Source organism: Neophocaena asiaeorientalis, unplaced genomic scaffold, assembly GCF_003031525.2.
Source record: "Neophocaena asiaeorientalis asiaeorientalis breed wild unplaced genomic scaffold, Neophocaena_asiaeorientalis_V1.1 scaffold138, whole genome shotgun sequence".
NCBI classification, from domain to species: domain Eukaryota; kingdom Metazoa; phylum Chordata; class Mammalia; order Artiodactyla; family Phocoenidae; genus Neophocaena; species Neophocaena asiaeorientalis.
This window is the reverse complement of record NW_020172632.1, coordinates 5,498,151-5,516,504: the sequence shown is the minus strand read 5'-3', so window position 1 is coordinate 5,516,504 and position 18,354 is coordinate 5,498,151. Positions and strand designations below refer to the sequence as shown.

Here is an 18,354-nt window from a genome sequence, read left to right as displayed (position 1 = left end):
TAGGTATGTAGTAGTATCTCATTGCTGTTTTAATTTGCAATTCCTTAATGACATATGATGTTGAGGATCTTTTCATATGCTTATTTTCCATTTGTATATCTTCTTTTTTTATATATTTTATTTTATTTATTTATTTTTGGCTGCGTTGGGTCTTTGTTGCTGCGCACGGGATTTCTCTAGTTGCGGCAAGCGGGGGCTACTCTTCCTTGAGGTGCACGGGCTCCTCACTGCAGTGGCTTCCCTCATTGTGGAGCACAGGCTCTAGGCGCACAGGCCTCAGTAGTTGTGGCTTGCAGGCTCTAGAGCACAGGCTCAGGAGTTGTGGCACACGGGCTTAGTTGCTCCACAGCATGTGGGATATTCCAGGACCAGGGTTCGAACCCATAGTCCCCTGCATTGGCAGGCGGATTCTTAGCCAGTGCACCAGCAGGGAAGCCCCTGTATATCTTCTTTAGACAGGTGTCTGTTTGGATCTTTTGCCCATTTTTAAATCAGATTGCTCATTTTCTTACTGTTTACTTTTATGAGTTCTTTGGGGGCTTCCCTGGTGGCGCAGTGGTTGAGAGTCCGCCTGCCGATGCAGGGGACATGGGTTCGTGCCCCGATCCGGGAAGATCCCACATGCCTCGGAGCGGCTGGGCCCGTGAGCCATGGCTGCTGAGCCTGCGCGTCCGGAGCCTGTGCTCCGCAACGGGAGAGGCCACAACAGTGAGAGGCCCGCGTACCGCAAAAAAAAAAAAAAAAAAAAAAGAGTTCTTTGTATATTTTAGATAATAGTTCTTTAGCAGATGTGTCTTTTGCAAATACTCTCTCCTAGTCTGTGGCTTCCCTTCTCATTCTCTTGAACTTTAGTCTTTTTTAATCCCTCTATTCCCCCATTATTTCCTTCTTTTGTGTTAAATAGGTATTTTCTAATGTACCATTTTACTTCTTTGTCATTTCTCTTACTATGTATTTTTTAGTTATTTTCTTAGTGGTGGCTCTAGGGATTACAATTCACATTTTAATTTATAGCAATCTAGTTGTTCAAATTAATACTGACTTAATTCAATAGCATACACAAAAAATCTGCTCCTATATAACTCTCTTCCCTCCTTCCTCCTTTGTGTTATTGTCATACAAATTATATCTCTATGCATTGTATAAAGCAACTCAGATTACTGCCCTTTACAGTTGTATTTTAGATCAGATAGGAGGGGGGAAAATGTGACAAACAAAAAAATACACTTATATTGTCTTTTATATTTACCAAGGTAGTTACATTTACCAATGCTCTTTCTTTCTTCATGTGCTCTCTATTTCACTGTCTAGTGCTCTTTCATTCCAGTCTGAATGACTCTCTTTAAAATTATTTCTTATAGGGGAGGTCTGTGATAAATTCTCTCAATTTTTTAAATCTAGGAATGTCTTAACTTCTTCATTTTTTAAAGGTAGTTTCACTGAATACAGAATTCTTGGTTGGCAGCTTCTTTCATCACACTGCCTTAATGGTTACAGAAGATAAAGCAGAGGTTAAGTCTTATTGGGGATCCTTTGTACATGATGAATCACATCTCTGTTGTTGCTTTCAATACTCTCTTTGTCTTTTGCTTCCAATGGTTTGATTATGTGTCTAGATGTGGGTCTTTTTGAGGTACTCCTACTTGTTAAGTTTCTTGGATATGTATATTCATGTTTTTTCTTCAAGTTTAAGGAGTTTATCAGCCTTCACTTCTTCAAATATTCTTTTTGCCCTTTTTTTTCCTATCCTCTCCTTCTGGGACTATTAGTATGTATATGTTCCTACACTTTGCTAATGTCCCACAAGTCTCTGAGGCTCTGTTCATTTTTCTTCATTCTTTTTTTTTCCCCTGTTTTGCAGACTGAATAATAGCAATCGACCTATCTTAAAGTTCACCAACTTTTTTCTTCTGCCTGTTCAAATCTGGTATTGGGCCCCTCTAGTAAATTCTTCATTTCAGTTACTTTTCTCCTCAATGCCAGAATTTATTTGGTTCTTTTCTATAATTTCTATCTAGTAATTGATACTCTGTTTGGTAAAACATTATTATACTTTCTTTTACTTCTTTACTATATATAAAGAAGTAAAAGAAAGTATACTTTTATACCTTTACTTCTTTGAACATACTTAAATAGCTGATTTAAAGTCTGTCTAGCAAATCCAATATTTGGGCTACCTCAGTTTCTATGGACGTTTCATTCACCAGCCTTCTTCTTTTAAGCTTTTCTTTTCCTTTGGTTAATTTGTTGTTTGCTCCAGTTGTTATCGGCATCTCAGGCAGCTATGTTGTTAAACAGTTGTTGCTGATTGCTCTTGACAAATGACTCTAAGGAAAATACTGTTTACACTGGACAAGTTCTCTGTCAGGTTACATAAAGACAAGCTTTTTGAGACTGGTTTACCAGGGAACTTCCAGACAGGTCAAATAATGACAAGTCTCTGAATATGGGGCTTTGAAAGAGCTCCAACTCCATTTTGACTCCTCCAGTGCTGGGTAAAATGCTAGTTTTCACCATGATTGCAGGCTGTTGGTTTTCAAGGCTACCATGCAGCTGGAGAAAGAACTGTTACCAGAGCAAGTAAAAAATGCCACAAAGCTTGCTGTTCTTACAGAGAAAACGCTGTTGACTTGTTTTTAATAAATGCTCCCCCAGATCATTGTAAGCCTTTGGTTAATTTCCAACGTTCTGAAAAAGTTGAGCTTGACAATTTTTGCAAGTGTTCTTGGTAATTTTATAACAGAGTATTTTCAGATGTGGTTATTCTGCCAGTCTCAGTAACATCACTCTCGTTCACCTCATTTTAAGATTACTTTTAAAGACATTAAATTATTTAAAGCAATAATAATAGTATATTGTGGGGTTAATAATATATTTAGAAGTATGTGTATGACAATACTAGCACAAAGGATAGGAGGGGGTACATGGAAATAATCTGTTGTAAAAATCCCGTACATTATAAGTGAAATTGTATGACATTATTTGAAGGTAGACTACAGTAAATTAAAGATGGATGTTGTAAATCCTAGAGCAAACACTAAAAAAAAAAAAGAGAGAGAGAGAAAAAGAAATAATTCAATAGAAGAGAGAAAATAAAATACTAAAAAACACCCACTAATAAAAGATATTATGAAAGACAGAAAAGAACCAAAGAACACACAGGACAGAAAACAAATAGCAAGGTGGCACATCCTACTGCAACTGTATGTGCCTGTCTATCTCTCTCTCTCTTATGCTCTATCTATGTATACCCATTTTCTCTACTAGATTATGAACTTACCTAATTTAAGTGATAAACAGAAACAAGCCAAAGTTAATTGCTGTAATAAATATACTATAAATTCTAACTTCTCTATTTTGGAATTTGTGATAATTTATGAAATTTTACCTAATATGTAAGACACTATGAAAAAATACAAAACTCACCTGTCTTCATAAAATAAATCTCAGAATTTTAGTGCTAAGTTATTTCAGAAACCACTTTGTACAATTTCATTTTACAATTAAGGAAACTCAAAGTGACTAACTGACTAACTGATAATTAATCAAAAGCATCACATGGCCAGTCAGCAGTAGAGCCATAGTAAAATTCTTATGTCATATCTTTTAGTCCAGTTCTCTCAAGAGAAAAAAATTTCTATGCAACACCAACCACATATGCAACTACATATAAATAACGTGCTTATTTCAAATGATTCTTATCTAGCAGATCTAGAAACATCTTGTTAACTTGTACACAAACTTTAAAATAATCAAACTTTTTAAAATGCCTATTGTTGAATTTAGAGTTTCAACTAATTCAAATTCTCATCAATTAATCAAGATTATTGAACTATACTAAACGAAAATCGAAGATACCGTGGCTAAATAATCATTTAAAACACTGGCTACCAAAATCAGAGAATACAATCATTCATTCAAATCAATGACCAAATCATTCACACTTATGCCGAAAATGACTTAAAAATTATAAAATCTGTGTGTATTATTACCTGTAGCTCCAAGTGGGTGTCCCTTTGAAATCAATCCACCACTAGGATTTATGACCCACTTTCCTCCATAAGTATTATCTCCTCTATCAACCAGTTTCCCACCTTGACCTATAGAAGGAAAAACAATATTCATAAATGTTAAAAATAACATCAGAGCAAATGATATGTTTGTTTTTTTTAAACTTACAGATAGCCAAGAATTTCTTGGAGCAAACATTTCTTGATGGCTCAAACTAACTTCAAATTGATACAAGCACTTCTAAAAGTGAGGTAATAAATATTGAGTAATAAAAGCTTATATTTTCAGAACACTTCCTGCATGAAACAAAGCTCCTATTAGCTCCTAAGAGCTCTCTGCTTCCAAAATTGCTACAAATATAATCAAGATTCAGAGAACCAGAAGAAAAGCATCGAAATAGATACAATACTGTAAAATAATATTAGGTTTAAAAATTCATAATTTTGACAAAATATTCATTTCCATTTCAATTGTACTATTACATTCTATATAAATATTCTTAGTAAACAACAGGGGGGAGAGGGACAGAAAAAAAAGAGTGCTTTCATGAAATGAAGGAAAATGACTGAAAATACCGTTGAGCATAAATGTAAGCTTAAAAGAAAAAAATTACATCACATGCTTGGCAGCTTCAACATTCCTATCGATTCCCTGGTCATTCTTCCAGGTGGTTAAGAAGTAAATAAAAATGCATATACAGTATAAAATATTCTTCCAGATGATATTTCTGGTAATGAGAGGTGGAATCTCCAAACGGTGGTGGTGGTGTTATCAGAGGTGGCTAATAGCTGTTACGTACTCACTCTGTGTCAGGCCTTGTTCTCATTATTTTACGTATATTTACATAATTTAATTTAATCCTCAACCCTATGAAGTAGGTACTATCGTTCCCATTTTACAGATAAGGAAAGAGACACATAGATATTAAGTAACCAATCTAAGGCCAAAGTAGGGGATCTAGAATACTCAGGCAGCCTGGCTCCATAGCCTGTGTTCTTAGCCAACACATTTTATTGCCTTCAAAAACAAGAGCGTTCCTCTACTGGCAAAATGAAACATACTAATCACAGAATTTTAGATGACTTAACACTTTCAATATGATTTAAATCTAGGTTGTAGATTAAAAACCATCCATTGAGACATTCTTCTATTTTTTGATGTGTTTCTAACATAGAACCTGATACAAGGCTCTAGTCATAACAAGTAAACTATCTGCTATTACTGCTTTCATATTGTTAAATATTGTCACTGTACTGAGTAACAGCAGACTGAACACAAACCAACCCCAAGAAGTGAATAATTTACTGCATGATTTTCCATAATACATACAATCCTATGAAGTATCAGAATATTCCACTGGGGAATTAACATTCCAGAAGACCTGCTTTATAAGAAATGCTAAAGTAAATTCTCTAGAAGAATTTGGATCAGCAAGAAAGAGGAAAGAACAACAGAAATAATAAATATCTGGGTAAATATGAAGGACTTGTTTCCTCTTAAGGTCTTTAAAATACGTGCAACTATTGAAAACAAAAATTATAACACTGTCTTTGGGTTTTTTTTAATGTACACAGATGTAATACATATGATAATTTAACATAAAGGTGGGTGTAAGGCAGAAGGGAATTGGTTAAGGGACGTATATGTTTGCAAGGTTTCTACATTTTATATGAAGTGGTACAATATTAATATTAATGCTAAGGAGACCCCTGTAGCAGTGGTTCTCAGCCCAGAGAAATTTTGTCCCCAGGGGACATTTGGCAATGTCTGGAAACATTTCTGATTATCACAACTGTGGGGGCAGGTACTACTGGCATGTAGTGGGTAGAGGGCCAGGAATGCTGTGAAACATCCTACAATGTCCAAGCCCCACAAAAAAGAATAATCTAGCTCAAGTGTCAACAGTATTGAGGTTGAGAAACCCTGCAACCACTAAAACAAAACAAAACTAACCAAAAACTAAGCTAAGAATAAACAAATATGGCCAAAAAGCCAATACATACTAAAATGTCATACTAAAAATATTCAGATAATCCAAAAGGCAGCAGGTGAGAGAGAAAACACAGTAACAAAAAACAAAGGGACATATAGAGGAAACATAATAAAATGGTCAACCTAAAGCCTACTATATAAATATGTAATTACATTAAACGTTAATGCTCTTTAAATCACACTGCCCAACAGAAATATAATGCAAATCACATATGTACTTTAAAATTTTCTAGTATATATTTTATTTAATATATATTTTATAATGTTTAACCCAATATATCCAAAATATTTTCATTTCAAAATGTAACCAATATAAGGACTCCCCTGGTGGCACAGCGGTTAAGAATCCACCTGTCAATGCAGGGGACAGGGCTTTGATCCCTGGTCCAGGATGATCCCACATGCTGTGGAGCAACTAAGCCCATGTGCCACAACTACAGAGCCTGCGTTCTAGAGCCCACACACCACAACTACTGAAGCCCACGTGCCTAGAGCCTATGCTCTACAACAAGAGAAGCCACCGCAATGAGAAGCCCACACACTGCAACAAAGAGTAGCCCCCGCTCGCCGCAACTAGAGAAAGCCCGCACACAGCAACGAAGACCTAACACAGGCAAAAATAAATAAAAAATTTTTTTAAATGTAAGCAATATAAAAAATTATTAATGAAATACTTTATATTCTATTTTTCATATTAAGTCTTCAAAATCTGATGTGTATGTCATACTTACAGCACATCTCAATTTGTACTAGCCACATTTTAAGGATTAAATAACCACATAGAGCTAGTGGCTACTGTATTAGACGACACTCCGTTAAACACTCCGTTAAAAGGCAGAAACTGACAAAGTTGATAAAAAACAATACACTACTGCCTACAAGAGACACACCTTAAATAGACAAATAAATAAATAAGTAAATAAATAAATAAATAACCCAAATAGGTCAAAAGCAAACGGATAGAAAAAGATATATCATGTAAACAGTAAGCATAAGAAGGCTGGCATGCTATGTTAGTCAGATAAAAGACACTTCTAGACAAAGAATGTAACCAGAGATAAAGCAGAATGTTTCATAATGAAAAAAAACACAACTCATCAGGAAGACATAACAATTATAAATAAGAGAGCCTCAAAATAAATGAAGCAAAAATTGACAGAAATAAAGAAAGAAATAGTTCCACAATTGTAGTAGGAGATTCTAACACCCCTCTCTCAGCAAGTGATACAGCAAGTCAAATAAATTAGTAGAGACACAGAAGGTCTTAAAAATTCTATCAATCACCTTGATTTAATTAACATATATAGAACACTACATCTAACAACCACAGAATCTGCATTATTTTTCAAGTGCATAAGTTCCCCAATATATACCATATGCTGAGCCATAAAGTAAATTTCAATTAATTTAAAAGGATCAAAATCAAACAAAGCGTAATCTCTGACTACAGCAAAATTATAATGGACAGCAATAACAATAAGATACCTAGGAAAATTCCAAATACCTGGATATTAAACAGCACACTTCTAAATAATTACAGGTCAAAGACAAAATTAGACATTAAAGGGACATTTTAAATATTTTGAACTAAATGACAATGAATATATCAAAATCTGTGGAATGCAGCTAAAATACTGCTTAGAAGAAAACGTATAGCTTTACATACTTACACTAGAAAAGAAGAAATATCTAAAATAAATGATCTAAGGATCTATCATAAGAAACTTAAAACAAAGCAAAACCAAACAAAAAAAAGTAAACCCAAAGTAAGTTAAAGGAAGTAAATAATAAAGAGCAGAGATCAGTGAAATGGAGGAGGAAAAAAAGACAGTAACAAAGGCAAAAGCTGAATCTTTGTAAAGCTCAACAAAATTGACAAACTTCTAGCTAGACAGATGAAGGAAAAAAGGAGAAAGAACAAAACCCATCAATATCAGGAATTTAAAAAAAAAAGGTTATCACCATAGATTCTATAGACATTAAAAGGATACTAAGAGAATACTTTGAACAACTTCAGTGAAGAAATTTGGCTACTTAAATAAAACTGACAATGTTCTTGAAAAATATATCTTACCAAAATTAATAGGTACAGGAAGAAACAAAAGTTATAGATCAGACCTTCAAGATGGCAGAGGAGTAAGACGTGGAGATCACCTTCCTCCCCACAAATACATCAGAAATACATCTACATGTGGAACAACTCCTACAGAACACCTACTGAACACTGGCAGAAGACCTCAGACTTCCCAAAAGGCAAGAAACTCCCCACATACCTGGGTAGGGCAAAAAAAAAAGGAAAAACAGACACAAAAGAACAGGGACGGGACCTGCACCTCTGGGAGGGAGGTGTGAAGGAGGAAAGGTTTCCACACACTAGGAAGCCCCTTCGTGGGTGGAGACTGAGGGTGGCGGAGCGGGGAAGCTTCGAAGCCACAGAGGAGAGCGCAGCAACGGGTGCGGAGGGCAAAGCGGAGAGATTCCCACACAGAGGATCGGTGCTGACCAGCACTCACCAGCCTGAGAGGCTTGTCTGCTCACCGGCTGGGACGGGTTGGGGCTGGGAGCTGAGGCTCAGGCTTCGGAGGTCAGACCCCAGGGAGAGGACTGGGGTTGGCTGTGTGAACATAGCCTGAAGGGGGCTAGTGCACCACAGCTAGCTGGGAGGGAGTCTGGGAAAAAGTCTGGAACTGGCTAAGAGGCAAGAGACCATTGTTTCAGGGTACACGAGGAGAGGGGATTCAGAGCACCACCTAAACGAGCTCCAGAAATGGGCACGAGCCACGGCTATCAGTGTGGACACGAGAAACGGGCATGAAATGCTAAGGCTGCTACTGCAGCCACCAAGAAGCCTGTGTGCAAGCACAGGTCACTATCCACACCTCCCCTCCCAGGAGCCTGTGCAGCCCGCTGCTGCCAGGGTCCCGGGATCCAGGGACAACTTCCCCGGGAGAACACACGGCGCGCGTCAGGCTGTTGCAACATCATGCTGGCCTCTGCCGCCACAGGCTCACCCACATTCCGTACACTTCCCTCCCACAAGCCTGAGTGAGCCAGAGCCCCCTGATGAGCTGCTACTTCAACCTCGTTGTCATGTCTGGGCAGGGAACAGACGTCCTCAGGCAACCTACATGCAGAGGTGGGGCCGAACCCAAAGCTGAACCCCAGGAGCTGTGCGAACAAAGAAGAGAAAGGGAAATTTCTCCCAGCAGCCTCAGGAGGAGCAGATTAAATCTCCACAATCAACTTGATGTACCCTGCATGTGTGGAATACCTGAATAGACAAGGAACCATCCCAAAATTGAGATGGTGGACTTTGGGAGCAACTGTAGACTAGGGGTTTGGTTTCTGCATCTAATTTGTTTCTGGTTTTATGTTTATCTTAGTTTAGTATTTAGAGTTCATTATCACTGGTAGAATTTTTAACTGATTTTGTTGCTGTCTTCCTTTTTTTTATATATATACATTTTTTTTCCTCTTTCTCTTTTTGTGAGGGCGTATGTGTATGCTTCTCTGTGTGATTTTGTCTATATAGCTTTGCTTTTACCATTTGTCCTAGGGTTCTGTCTGTCCGTTTTTTGTGTGTTTTTTCTCTGTTTATTGTTTTCTTAGTACAGGTTTTAGTGCTTGTTATCATTGGTGGATTTGTTTTTTGGTTTGGTTGCTTTCTTCTTTCTTTTATTTTTAATACTTTTTAACTTTTTATCTTTAATAACTTTTTTATTTTAAAAACTTTATTTTATTTTTTTCTTTCTCTCTTTCTTTATTCTCACTTTTCTTCTGAGCCGTGTGGCTGACAGGGTCTTGGTGCTCCACCCGGGTGTCAGGCCTGTGCCTCTGAGGTGGGAGAGCTGAGTTCAGGACACTGGTCCACCAGAGATCTCCTGGCTCCACATAGCATCAAATGGTGAAAGCTCTCCCAGAGATCACCATCTCAACACTAAGACCCAGCTCCACTCAACGATGAGCAAGCTACAGTGCTGGACACCCTATGCCAAACAACCAGCAAGACAGGAACACAACCCCACTCATTGGCAGAGAGGCTGCCTAAAATCTTAATAAGGTCACAGACACCCCAAAACACACCACAGAATGGAGTCCTAAGCATCAGAAAGACAATATCCAGCCACATCCACCAGAACACAGGCACCAGTCCCCTCCACCAGGAAGCCTACACAAGCCACTGAACCGACCTTACCCACTGGGGGCAGACACCAAAAACAATGGGAACTACGAACCTGCAGCCTGCAAAAAGGGGACCCCAAACACAGTAAGTTAAGCAAAATGAGAAGACAGAGAAACACACACCAGATGGAGCAAGGTAAAAACCCACCAGACCAAACAAATAAAGAGGAAATAGGTAGTCTACCTGAAAGAGAATGCAGAATAATGACAGTAAAGATGATCCAAAATCTTGGAACTAGAACGGAGAAAATACAAGAATCGTTTAACAAGAACCTAGAATAAAGAGCAAACAAACAATGATGAACAACACAATAAATGAAATTAAAAATTCTCTAGAAGGAATCAATAGCAGAATAACTGAGGCAGAAGAATGGATAAGTGACCTGGAAGAAAAAATAGTGGAAATAACTTTCACAGAGCAGAATAAAGAAAAAAGAATGAAAAGAATTGAGGACAGTCTCAGAGATCTCTGGGACAACATTAAACACACAAACATTTGAATAATACGGGTCCCAGAAGAAGAAGAGAGAAAGAAAGGGACTGAGAAAATATTTGAAGAGATTATAGTAGAAAACTTCCCTAATATGGGAAAGGAAATAATCAAGTCCAGGAAGCGCAGAGAGTCCCATACAGGATAAATCCAAGGAGAAACACGCCAAGTCACATATTAATCAAACTATCAAAAATTAAATACAAAGAAAAAATATTAAAAGCAGCAAAGGAAAAACAACGAATAACATACAAGGAAATCCCCATAAGGTTAACAGCTGATCTTTCAGCAGAAACTCTGCAAGCCAGAAGGGAGTGGCAGGACATATTTAAAGTGTTGAAAGGGAAAAACCTACAACCAAGATTACTCTACCCAGCAAGGATCTCATGCAGATTTGACAGAGAAATTAAAAACTTTACAGACAAGAAAAAGCTAAGAGAATTCAGCACCACCAAACCAGCTTTACAACAAATGCCAAAGGAACTTCTCTAGGCAGGAAACACAAGAGAAGGAAAGACCTACAATAACAAACCCAAAACAATCAAGAATATGGTAATAGGAACATACATATTGATAACTACCTTAAATGTAAATGGATTAAATGCTCCAACCTAAAGACACAGACTGGCTGAATGGATACAAAAACAAGACCCATATGTATGCTGTCTACAAGAGACCCACTTCAGACCTAGGGACACATACAGACTAAAAGTGAAGGGATGGAAAAAGATATTCCATTCAAATGGAAATCAAAAGAACGCTGGAGTAGCAATTCCCATATCAGACAAAATAGACTTTAAAATAAAGACTATTACAAGAGACAAAGAAGGACACTACATAATGATCAAGGGATCGATCCAAGAAGAAGATATAACAATTGTAAGTATTTATGCACCCAACATAGGAGCACCTCAATACATAGGCAAATGCTAACAGCCCATAAAAGGGGAAATCGACAGTAACACAATCATAGTAGGGGACTTTAACACCCCACTTTCACCAATGGACAGATCATCCAAAATGAAAATAAATAAGGAAACACAAGCTTTAAATGACACATTAAACAAGCTGGACTTAATTGATATTTATAGGACATTCCATCCAAAAATAACAGAATGTCCTTTCTTCTCAAGTGCTCATGGAACATTATCCAGGATAGATCATATCTTGGGTAACAAATCAAGCCTCAGTAAATTTAAGAGAACTGAAATCGTATCAAGTATCTTTTCCGACCACAACGCTAGGAGACTAGATATCAATTACAGGAAAAAATATGTAAAAAATACAAACACATGGAGGCTACACAATACACTACTAAATAACCAAGAGATCACTGGAGAAATCAAAGAGGAAATAAAAGAATACCTAGAAACAAATGACAATAGAGACACAACGACCCAAAACCTATGGGATGCAGCAAAAGCAGTTCTAAGCAGGAAGTTTATAGCAATACAATCCTACCTCAAGAAACAAGAAACATCTCAAATAAACAACCTAACTTTACACCTAAAGCAATCAGAGAAAGAGGAACAAAAAACCACCAAAGTTAGCAGAAGGAAAGAAATCATAAACAAGAAACATCTCAAATAAACAACTTAACCTTACACCTAAGCAATCAGAGAAAGAGGAACAAAAAACCGCCAAAGTTAGCAGAAGGAAAGAAATCATAAAGATCAGATCAGAAATAAATGAAAAAGAAATGAAGGAAACAGTAGCAAAGATCAATAAAACTAAAAACTGGTTCTTTGAAGATAAACAAAATTGATAAGCCATTAGCCAGACTCATCTGGAAAAAAGGGAGAAGACTCAAATCAATAAAATTAGAAATGAAAAAGAATCAACAGCTGACACTGCAGAAATACAAAGGATCATGAGAGATTACTACAAGCAACTATATGCCAATAAAATGGACAACCACGAAGAAATGGACATATACTTAGTAAAGCACAACCTTCCGAGACTGAACCAGGAACAAATAGAAAATAAAAACAGACCAATCACAAGCACTGAAATTGAAACTGTGATTAAAAATCTTCCAACAAACAAAAGCCCAGGACCAGATGGCTTCACAGGTGAATTCTATCAAACATTTAGAGAACAGCTAACACCTATCCTTCTCAAACTCTTCCAAAATATAACAGAGGGAGGAACACTCCCAAACTCGTTCTACGAGGTCACCATCACCCTGATACCAAAACCAGAAAAAGATGTCACAAAGAAAGAAAACTACAGGCCAATATCACTGATGAATACAGATGCAAAAATCCTCAACAAAATACTAGCAAACAGAATCCAACAGCACATTAAAGGGATCATACACCATGATCAAGCTGGGTTTATCCCAGGAATGCAAGGATTCTTCAATACACTCATATCAACCAGTGTGAAAAACCATATTAACAAATAGAACAAAAAACAACATGATCATCTCAATAGATGCAGAAAAAGGTTTCGACAAAATTCAACACCCATTTATGATTAAAACCCTCTAAACTACAATGAGGTATCACCTCACACCAGTCAGAATGGCAATCATCAAAGAGTCTACAAACAATAAATGCTGGAGAGGGTGTGGAGAAAAGGGAACCCTCTTGCACTGTTGGTGGGAATGTTAATTGATACAGCCACTGTGGAGAACAGTACCAACGTCCCTTAAAAAACTAAAAATAGAACTACCATACGACCCATTATATATGTATATGTATAGCTGAATCACTTTTTTATAAAGCAGAAACTAACACACCACTGTAAAGCAATTATACTCCTATAAAGATGTTAAAAAATAAGTAAATAAATAAAATTATAAACAGGCCTGTATCTATTAAGAAATTTTAATTTATTGAAAACATCCCCCTCAAAGAAAACTTTAATCTACTTGATTACACTGGTAATGAAACAGTCAAGGAAGAACTAACACTAATCTTATAGAAACTATTTCAGCAAATAGAGAATGAGTGACCACTGCTCAATTTATTTTATGAGACTGGAATAAAACAACTTGGAAAAAAAGAAAACTACAGACAAATATCCTTCATGAATATATAAACAAATTTCATTAACAAAATGCTAGCAAATTGATTCTAACAATATATTAAACGGTAGGATTCATCCCAGAAATATAAGGTTAGTTTAACATTCAAAATTAATGTAATTCACCATGTGAAAAGAATAAAGGACAAAATCCACATAGATCATTTTAATAGATGCAGAAGAATTTTTTGAAAATTCAACACCCCTTGATGACAAAACAACAACAAAATAAAAAACCTCAGCAGGCTAAGAATAGTAAGGACCTTTCTCAACATGATAAATGGCATCAACAAAAAACCTATAGCTAACATTATACATAATGGTAAAATATTAAAGTGCATCCCCTGAGATCAGGAATAAGGTAATGATGCCCACTTTCACCTCTTCTATTCAGTATGGTACTAGAGCTCACAGTCATTGCAGTAAGGTAAGAAAAAATAAAAAGATCAGAAAGGAAGACAAAAAACTGTCATTGGCAAATGGCATGATTGTTTATATGAAAAATCACTCATAATCTGCAAAATAACGACTAGAACAAATGAATTTAGCAAAAAGTTACAGTTTCCAAGTTTTTTTAATCAATTGTATTCTTATATACTATCAGCAAACATTGGAAAATGAAGGTTAAAAAAAAAATTATGCCAAAACCCATAAATACCAAGGAATAAACCTAACAAAAGACACCTAAGGGCTATACTGAAAACTACAAACATTCTAATAGAAGTTAAAGGAGGGCTAAACAAATGGAAACATATACACATCTAATGGATTGGAAGATTCAACATTGTTAAGATGACAGTTCTCTCTAAATCAATCTACAGACTCAATGAAAATTCCAGCAAGCTTTTTATTTTGTAGAAATTGACAAACTAATTCTAATATGTACATGGAGATGCAAAGGACCTAAAATAACCAAAATGATTTTTTAAACGAACAAAATTGGAGAACTTATCCTATCTGATATAGTATAGTATAGTAGAGTGTAGTAGAATAAACACAGTAGCCAAACTAGCTTGGTATTGGTGAAAAGGCAGACATGTAGATCATTGGAATAGAACAGAGAATCCAAAAACGGACCCTCACATATACGGGCAATTTTCGACAAAGGTGCCAAGGCAATTCAATGGGGAGAGGAAAGTCCTTCCAATAAATGGTGCTGAATATGTGTATGGGGTAAAAACGAGTAATATCAACCTTTACGTTACACCAAACATAAAAATTGACTCAAAATAGATCATGTACTTAAATGTAAAATCTAAAACTACAGAACTCCTAGAATAAAAATAGAAGAAAATCTTTACTTACAACCTTGCAGTAGGCAAGTTTCTTGGAATATAAAAAGCCTGAACCATTAAAAAAATTGATAAGAAAATATGTAATTGATAATAAAAAATTTTTAAATTTGTCCTTCAAAAGACACTATTAATAAAACAAAAAGGTAAGCCACAGACTGGGAGAAAACATTCACAGCCCACATATATCAGACAAATTACTTGTATCCAGAATATACATTTATATAAATTTTACAACACAATAAAGACAAGTAACCCAATAATCAAAGGGCAAAAGGTCTGAACAGACACTTCACAAAAGATATATGAATGACCAATAAGCACAAGAAAAGATGCTCAACATCACTAGTCATGAGGGATATGCATAATAAAACTAAAATAAAACACCACTATATACTCTTTTGAATGGCTGAAATTTTAAAAACTGACCACATCAAGTGTTGATGAGAATGTGGAACAACTGAAATCTCACATACTGCTAGTAGTAATGGAAAATGGTACAACCACTTTAAAAACAAAAAGAAAAAAAAAATCCTCCAGATCCCACCAACTAGTTTTTCCATTTTCCTTTCTGCAGGTCTTTATTCAAACACAGTTTGAAATAGCTGGAATTACATGTGTGATTTTTTTTATCCTTTTTTTTTTTTACTTAACAGTGCATTACAAGTACCCCTGATTTACATAAAACAAATTATTTGTATACTCTGTCATCTCGTTTGGTACTGTCCAAGACTACATGTTCTAAGAGTCCAAGATCAGGATAGCTTCCATTCGCTTTGCACAGTGTGGCAGAGCCAACATGGAGGGAAAGGCAATTAGTGAATTGTTTTGTTTTATGATGAAAGTGAAATGTTCTCAGTGACATGTAGTAAGTTAATCTGCATCTCATCAAAGCTATTACCTTCTGGACAGAGTCCCAGTGCCTCGTAAGTAAGAAGTTCATTGGTGGAAAAGCAATCATGAAGTTCTATTACATCAATATCACTTGGTCTCAGGCCAGATTTCTCATAGCACTTTCTGGCAGCTTCTTTACTCATATCAAAGCCAACCTAAAACCAAAACCATATATAAATAAATTAAGGGCATCAAAACTGGGACTTTTATATAAGGCTTATAAGAGATTAATATGTATAACCTTAACAGTTGAGAACTGACCATAAATATTGAAATCTCAGTTAATTCTGTATTACACAGAAAGTCCAAATCAAAGAATATCCGGGGGGAGAATGAACATACACATTACATTTTGTACTATAAAAAGGACTTACAATTCCTCATGCCATATCCTGTGCAAAGTTACAAAAACTCTATCAAACCACAATATATAGTTGTGGTAGATAGGTTGAAGAGATTTATCAAGAGACCATTATGATTCAGATACACTGAAAAATATGGGTGAATTTCTATATGAAAATAAACAATCTTCTTTTAGAAGATCATATAGGATTCAAACCACTTTTCCAAAATTCATGCTATTAACATCCCTTTGGTCTCAGATAATAACATGCAAACTCACCTCTTTTCCAAGGAATAAAACTGTGATGTGATGGAAAATGTACTACAATCAGAAAACCTGAGTATAAGTTTCACCTCTGCCACACCCTAGCTTGTGTGATCTTGGGCAAGTTACAGAAACATTTTAAAATTCAAAGCATTGTTGTAAAATCATTTTGTAAACTCGGACGTAAACCATATGCTTATTTATATATGTGTGTGTACATAATGCACATTTTTATATGTGTATATATGTATGTATCTTCAAATATTCAACTAACTTAGGTCAGAATTCTTATCTTTTTTACTTCCTCCATTTTGTACTCAATCTTCAATCAGTGATTTTTAAAGTGCAAAAAAGTTCCTGAAAATATCTTTGTTTTTCCCTTAACTCTGTAAGACTGGAGTTCTGGGCATATTTAGGCAACTCAAAATTTTTAAAAATAGCCCACTAGTTAGTTAAAAGTGCATGCATATGTTCTTATCAGTTATTTTCCCTTAACAGATTCTTAAGGATGGGTTATAATATTAAATTTTCTAGACCAATTTTTTTCAAGTAAATAATGTTCAGAGCTGATGATATGATGTCACTTTGAAATTTGGAAAAAGAAATCCCTTGACTGATTAATAAAACAGAATCTCAGACACACCATTTTAATAATGCTTTTTTCTTCAAACGAGCTTGGCATATCAGTCACCATCTCTTGAGCCAAAATTTCCACAGCTTTGGATTTCAGGCCGTGCTTCTGTACAAATGCTTCACTAGCCAAAATTGCCGCTGCAGCACCATCTGAAGTGGGACTAAGAGGAGGTGAAAATAGTTATTTATACCTGGTTCACCTCGATCTTAGGATTTCAGTCTAGGAGTTCTGTCAGTGTAGAAAGGCTGGGTGTATGCTTGCTGGTCATTGGACTGTCTTTGTAATATCTGCAGTTAAAAATTATACATGCTTCACACCTGAAGACTGAACTTCTAACAAGAATTTAAACGCTATCAGTCACTGCTTGGTCTCTCCCAAAAAGTTCTTATTGCAAAGAATCCCAGATTTGCCTCTGCAGATACATAAGGTATTTTCTGGTGACTTCTGAGGAGTCCACAAGGTTATTCCTGAGCTAATAAAGATTCTACTATAGGCCTAACTAGCTCCAACTTTGCTATCTCCCAAATAATCAGTCTTGGAATCCTTTTGGAAACTGGGAAAGGATGGAATAGGAGATACCAGAAAGCCCATGGTTTGGTTAAGACTCTTGAGATCTCCTCAAAATAGACCTTTTCCTTAGAGCAGCTGTGAAGGAAGGCAGCAGACACAAGAAGCCTTCTGTGAGTTGAGCTGTACTTTAAAAATGGGCAGACACTCATACTGCTACAGATAAAAATGGACGTCACTTGTTCACTTGCATCCCAGACAGTAACTCCAGGACACATCCAGGTGAGAGTTAGGCACAGGGAGGAGCTATGCAATACTAACTGAGTCTTCCAGGAGACAGATATTGTCAAGCAATTTTCAAGACAGAGTTACTATCATTATTAGAACTTTGATTTTTTTTCTTGTTTTACCTTTACTCGTAGTTAGTATGACTGAGTAAAATTTCCTACAGTAGAAATATACAGCAGAGAAAACAAAATGGTCAAGGGAAAAACCTTTGGACTCCACTGGCCTCCCAAGCCACATTTAAATGAATAAATACTATTAAAACAGAGTAGCTGGAAGTCATGAGAAAAGGAAGTAAAATATATAATTTTCCAAGATAAAAGACAATCTGTGCCTAGACAGGAATAGGAAGCAAGGGTGCTCACTCCAGGGTAAGGACTATACTTGGTAGGAGTTCTATAAAAGCAGATACAGATATAGATATACCCAG

At 36.2% G+C, this 18,354-nt stretch overlaps 1 protein-coding gene across 1 annotated transcript in view; it reads right to left on the bottom strand.

Moving 5' to 3' along the window:
• Positions 1-18,354, bottom strand: part of SCP2 (sterol carrier protein 2) — a 156,404-nt gene that overhangs the window by 76,747 nt on the left and 61,303 nt on the right. Inside the window, exons 9-11 of the mRNA XM_024739310.1 lie at positions 17,142-17,292; positions 15,899-16,046; positions 3,993-4,100 (exon numbers count right to left, since the gene is read on the bottom strand). Coding sequence (XP_024595078.1) covers positions 3,993-4,100; positions 15,899-16,046; positions 17,142-17,292 — 407 coding nt within the window. The remainder of the gene's footprint in view (positions 1-3,992; positions 4,101-15,898; positions 16,047-17,141; positions 17,293-18,354) is intronic.